At 42.5% G+C, this 6,000-nt stretch overlaps 1 protein-coding gene across 6 annotated transcripts in view; it reads left to right on the top strand.

The window, feature by feature from the left end:
* The first annotated feature begins 1,048 nt into the window (after window positions 1-1,048).
* The window catches only part of LOC307271138 (NACHT, LRR and PYD domains-containing protein 1a-like), a 59,526-nt gene continuing 54,574 nt past the window's right edge, over window positions 1,049-6,000 (top strand). For all 6 annotated transcript variants that reach the window (XM_080055010.1, XM_080055008.1, XM_080055012.1 and 3 more), the window contains exons 1-6: window positions 1,049-1,098; window positions 1,653-1,791; window positions 2,159-2,301; window positions 2,671-4,375; window positions 4,942-5,115; window positions 5,757-5,930. In XM_080055010.1, coding sequence (XP_079911136.1) covers window positions 1,661-1,791; window positions 2,159-2,301; window positions 2,671-4,375; window positions 4,942-5,115; window positions 5,757-5,930 — 2,327 coding nt within the window. In that variant the 5' untranslated portion in view covers window positions 1,049-1,098; window positions 1,653-1,660. The remainder of the gene's footprint in view (window positions 1,099-1,652; window positions 1,792-2,158; window positions 2,302-2,670; window positions 4,376-4,941; window positions 5,116-5,756; window positions 5,931-6,000) is intronic.

Here is a 6,000-nt window from a genome sequence, read left to right as displayed (position 1 = left end):
GCTAAATGACGTCTGTATCTCCCACTACAATCAACTGTGCTCCAGCACTCCACCTAGCTTAGCCCCAGTGTGCATACTACTCCTGCACCATCTGACAGGAGAAACGCCCACTTGCTTCTGGGGCTCACACTAGGCCTACTCATATGCCCAGAAAATGTAGACACACATTCTTTGATACCAAATTAAATTACAATGTACATTGCGTTAATAAGCCACCCACTAAATCAATAATTGAAACAGCAGATAATGAACAAATGTATTTTATTATATAAATTATTTTACCAGTTTACGTGACGTGTGAAAATGTTCCCACACTCTCCCTCTCTTTCCTCTTTCCCACTTTCATCATAATCTGATTTAAAATGCATCTCAAACAGGCAACACACACACACACACACACACACACACACACACACACACACACACACAGACAGACAGACTGTGACACACACACACACACACACACTGTGACACACACACACACATCTCAAACAGGCAAATAAGGAAATGTTGTGCAACTTCAATTGGAAATAAAGACTAGTAAGACCGATAACAAAACATATGAGAAAGTATTTATTCATATATTTTGCGGTTCCACCGTGCGAGGTGCCATAACACAGATAAACACACACACACACACACTTACTTGCTTATGGCTGTCCATCGTATTCGATGATGACGTTGCTCCACTTGAGCGGGGTTATTACACGCGCGCGCACACACACACACACACACACACACACACACACACACACACACACACACACACACACACACACACACACACACACACACACACACACACACACACACACACACACACACACACACACACACACACACACACACACACACACACACACACACACACACACACACACACACACACACACACACACACACACACACACACACACACACACACACACACACACACACACACACACACACACACACAGTTAAACACATGACTTCCAGTAAATGCAGAGGGGTGGAGCCACCTGTTACAGGTACATGAGAACAGGGAGGGAACGTTGAAAGTATTCAGTCCGTTCAGAGTCGACAGAGCAGATGGAAGGAAACTGAGGCCGAGGCAGGGTGAGTGTGAAAACATTTTTATTATTTTACTGAGTGAGTTTTCTCCCTGTGAACTGTAGATGATTGTCTGAATAAAACACATTAAACCTGATCCACGAAAACAAGCACAGTATTAAAGAACCAACAAGGGGGAGCTGGCTGGTTTTATTATACTGTGTGTGTGTGTGTGTGTGTGTGTATGCCTCCGTACATGCGTGTGTATGTACTGTGTGTTTGAGTGTGTGTGTGGTGTGAGAGTTTATCACTCTTTGTTTTCTTAGTCTTGTATGAGAGTTTTATTATACTGTGTAGTGTGTGTGTGTGTACTGTGTGTGTGAGTGTGTTGTGTGTGTGTGTGTACTGTGTATGCAAGTGTGTGTGTGTACTGTGTACTGTGTGTGTGTGTGTGTGTGTGTGTGTGTACTGTGTATGTGTGTGGTGGTGTGTGTGTGTGTGTGTGTGCTAGAGAGTTTGTTACTACTTGTTCTCTCAGTCTTGCATGTGAGACGTGTATAAACCTGTTTGTCTTCTTTCCGTTCTGAGCTCACAGTCAGTTTTAACTGTTTCACCCTCAGACTGACTGATGAGTGTTAATATGGAGGAAGAGGAGGACGGAGCAAAGTCTGTATCCTCTGGCTCTCTGTCTATGAAGAGTGACTCGTCTATAGGTTATCATCTATACTTCAGTAATGAACCTGGACCCTCAGGCACACAGTAAGTGAACTGATACTAACTCATTCAGCTGGTAACGTTTTGTTGTGTTCGGCCACCACTTCAAAATCCCAAGAGAAGACAAAACATTCTGCATTATATCATGTTGATCACTTCCTCATTACATAAGCAGTTACATTTCTACCCAGAGAGGAAGAGGAAGGCGGGGCTTGAATACGTGTCACTCGGAATAGAATAGAAGACCTAGTATCAGAGACAGCTGTTAGTCAAGTTAAATTAAGTTAAGTTCGGGGAAATAGGAAAAGACAGAAAAACGAAAATCCTTACTGATCTCTGCGGCCATCTCTTGACACATTTGGACATATTTCAACAAAATCAGTTAATTAATTAATAAACTAATGTTTCACAGGAAGAGGAAGAGGAGTAATGTTTCTGTGAAAAAGCTGTCCTGCTGTTTGTGTCATGACGTCCTGAAGGATCCAGTCTCTACCAGCAGTGGTCTCCGGTTCTGCAGACAGTGCATCATCTCAGACCAGAAGAGCAAAATGCGAAGTAAGACTGGAGATCTGTCAGCTGGTGTCATCATGTCTGAAAACAGGATTATTCTTGTCGTAATTGTTGTGCAATGAATTTCCAGACCTGCCAAACTGTATGCATTTTGACATTCAAAACTACGCAAAAAGGTTGTCAAGCTTGTGATTTCTATTGGACCTGTTGAAAGTGGATGGCTGCAAACACGTAGACGCAGCCAAGTTTCGGTATAGTGGTATTCAAAGAAAATTCCCAAGGTTGGCAGGTTTGAATTTCATATAATTCACAGAATTTAAAACTCTTCCTTTATTTTTATTTCTCAAAATGTTGGCCATGGAAATCTTCACCATATTCTCAAATCATAACTCCACCATTTTTCTTTTCTTTCAGAGTATAGTGGTCTGCAGAAGGTTTTAGATGAACACAAGATCAGTCTGAGGAAGAGATATGAACGTGTGACTGAAGGAACTGAGATTACCCACAATGAGGTGAAGCAGCTTGAGAAAGCTTTCAGGATGAACATCCACCACGACACTCAAATCAAAGTCAACGACATCTTTAAGGCTTTACCCAACCCCTGGGGACACATCAAACACATCAGAGTCGTCCTGACGAACGGCGTCGCTGGAATTGGTAAAACCTTCTCAGTGCAGAAGTTCACTCTGGACTGGGCAGACGGCTCAGAAAACCAAGATATCAGTCTGCTGATTCCGCTTTCATTCAGGGAGCTGAACTTGATCAAAGATGAGCAGTACAGTCTTCTCAATCTGCTCCATGTTTTCCATCCAACATTACAGAAGGTCACAGCAGAGAAACTCGCTGTCTGTAAAGTTTTGTTCATCTTTGACGGCCTGGATGAATGCAGACTTTCACTGGATTTCCACAACAATGAGGTTGTGACTGATGTCACACAGAAGTCATCAGTCAACGTGCTGCTGACAAACCTCATCCAGGGGAATCTGCTTCCCTCGGCTCTCATCTGGATAACTTCCCGACCTGCAGCAGCCAATCAGATCCCTCCTTCATGTGTTGACAGGGTGACAGAAGTACGAGGCTTCACTGACCCACAGAAGGAGGAATACTTCAAGAGGAAAGTCAGTGATGAAGAGCTGTCCAGCAGAATCATCTCACACATCAAGACAACCAGGAGCCTCCACACCATGTGTCTAATCCCAGTCTTCTGCTGGATCACAGCTACAGTTCTGGAGCACATGTTGACTACAGACCAGAGAGGAGAGCTGCCCAAGACCCTGACTGGCCTGTACTCATACTTTGTGCTGGTTCAGACTAAGAGGAAGAAGCAGAAGTATGAAGAGGGACATGAGACGAGTCCACAGGAGCTGACGGAGGCCGACAGGGAAGTTCTTCTGAAGCTGGGGAGGCTGGCGTTTGAACAACTGCAGAAAGGAAACACCATGTTCTCCCAAGAAGACCTTGAGCAGTGTGGTCTGGATGTCACAGAGGCCTCGGTGTACTTCAAAAGAGAAAGAGTGATCTTCCAGAAAACAGTCTACAGCTTTGTTCATCTGAGCATTCAGGAGTTTCTGGCTGCAGTCTACATGTACCACTGTTACACCAACAGCAACACAGAGGTACTGAAGGTTTTCCTGGGGAAACAATATATAAATTCATCATTGGATGTCTTCCTGAAGAGCACCACGGAGAAATCTTTTGAAAGTAAAAATGGCCACCTGGACCTGTTTGTCCGCTTCCTTCATGGCCTCTCTCTGGAGTCCAACCAGAGACTCTTAGGAGGCCTGCTGGGTCAAACAGACAACAGTCCAGAAACCATCCAGAGAGCCATCAACAACCTGAAGGAGATGATCACTGATGAGATCTCTCCTGACAGAAGAATCAACATCTTCCACTGTCTGACGGAGATGAACGACCGATCAGTTCATCAGGAGATCCAAAAGTTCCTGAAGTCAGGGAACAGATCAAAGGAGAAACTCTCTGAGATCCACTGCTCTGCTCTGGCCTACATGCTGCAGATGTCAGAGGAGGTTCTGGATGAGTTGGACCTGGAGAATTACAACACATCAGACCAGGGACGACGTAGACTGATTCCAGCTGTGAGGAACTGCAGAAAGGCTCTGTAAGTCCAGATGTGATTAACATTATATATCAGGGTAGATAGTAGTGTGGTTCTTTAATTATACACATTATAAGATATTTATTTAATTGTTATATGCACAGTTTTTATTCTGTTAATCTCTCTTTGTGTGATGGAGGCAATATGCCAACTTGATCAAACAAATACATGTTTCAAAGGTTCTGGTTTTATCACAACATTTAATGGTTTTAACACAGCAGCGTTTTATCACATTTAACAGTATTTTACAGTTATCAGTGAATGCAGTAAAGTTAAATGGTTTCGGAGTAGACTTTTCATATTGAGCACAGAGGATGTGAATGGACATCACCCCTTCTTCCTCGTTAGGAAATCGACAAAGAATAAAAAATTGTAAAGAATGTTTGTTGACAAATCACTTGTTAAAATCAGCGAATATCTCCACACAATCTGCTGCCTGTCAGTACTGTGTGAAAAAAAATCTGGTGTAAAGATGGGCTGCACCTCTGAGTGAAATCAGGAAATGTGAGACTGTTCCCTCAACATTTGCCCTTTTTCATAATATCATTTTGTAATAAATGTCATTACAGACTCTCTGGCTGTGGACTCTCAGAGACTCACTATGAAGACGTGGCCTCGGCTCTGAAGTCCGACCCCTCCCATTTGATAGAACTGGACCTGAGCTGGAATAAACGGCAGGATTCAGCTGTGAACCTTCTCTGTGCCGGTCTGAAGAGTCCAAACTGCAGACTGCAGAGACTGAGGTCAGTTCACTGACAAGCTCATGTAATGTTTTGGTTTTTATTCAACTTTTTCAGTTTCAGTTTTCAGAGACTCACGTCGTGGTCCATCAGTCCGTGGAGATGATGAATAATTAATTAATATCAGTTGGTTAATGCTGTTCGCAAAAGCTAATTAATTTACTCTATCGAAACCGTCTTACAAAACCTTCGGTATAATGTAGACTATCGCTTATTTAAGTTTCTAAACCAGTCCAGTGCTGCTTCCGCCCAGATTGTTTATAAAAGGATTCGTCATTAGTCAAATTTTTATACTCAAGATTCACCAACTTCTAATTTAGTTTACACTGAAATGTTTACTAGATAAAGGTAAAATATTTATTTGGTTTAAATTAATTTCTCTATTAGCAAACAATGTCTGATCATTGATAATGATCCCTCAGAACGCACGTTAACACACAAACACACACACACACACACACACACACACACACACACACACACACACACATACAGTAATAAAGAGATCAAAGCATATTTCCATATTTCCAAATGCAGGTGTTTAAACATCAATTTAGTATTTCTCGTCTACTTACTCAGAGCTGCCTGAGATCAGAAGAATGTTATTGATACTTTTTTATTTACATCATTTATTCTTTATTCAGATTGAGTGGCTGCAGGTTGTCAGAGATCAGCTGTGCTTCTCTGGCCTCAACTCTGAAGTCCAACCCCTCCCATCTCAGAGAGCTGGATCTGAGTGGAAACAAGCTGCAGGATTCAGGAGTGAAGCTGCTGTGTGGTTTTCTGCAGAGTCCACACTGTAGACTGGAGACTCTGAGGTCAGTTCACCTACTCTGTTACTATCTTATATTTAATTAACAATAAAACCTCATTTGCCCTTTTTTATTT

Source organism: Ammodytes marinus, assembly GCF_949987685.1.
Source record: "Ammodytes marinus genome assembly, contig: scaffold_107, whole genome shotgun sequence".
NCBI lineage: Eukaryota > Metazoa > Chordata > Actinopteri > Uranoscopiformes > Ammodytidae > Ammodytes > Ammodytes marinus.
Note: the sequence above shows the minus strand (reverse complement) of the source record. Positions and strands in the feature narration are given on the sequence as shown.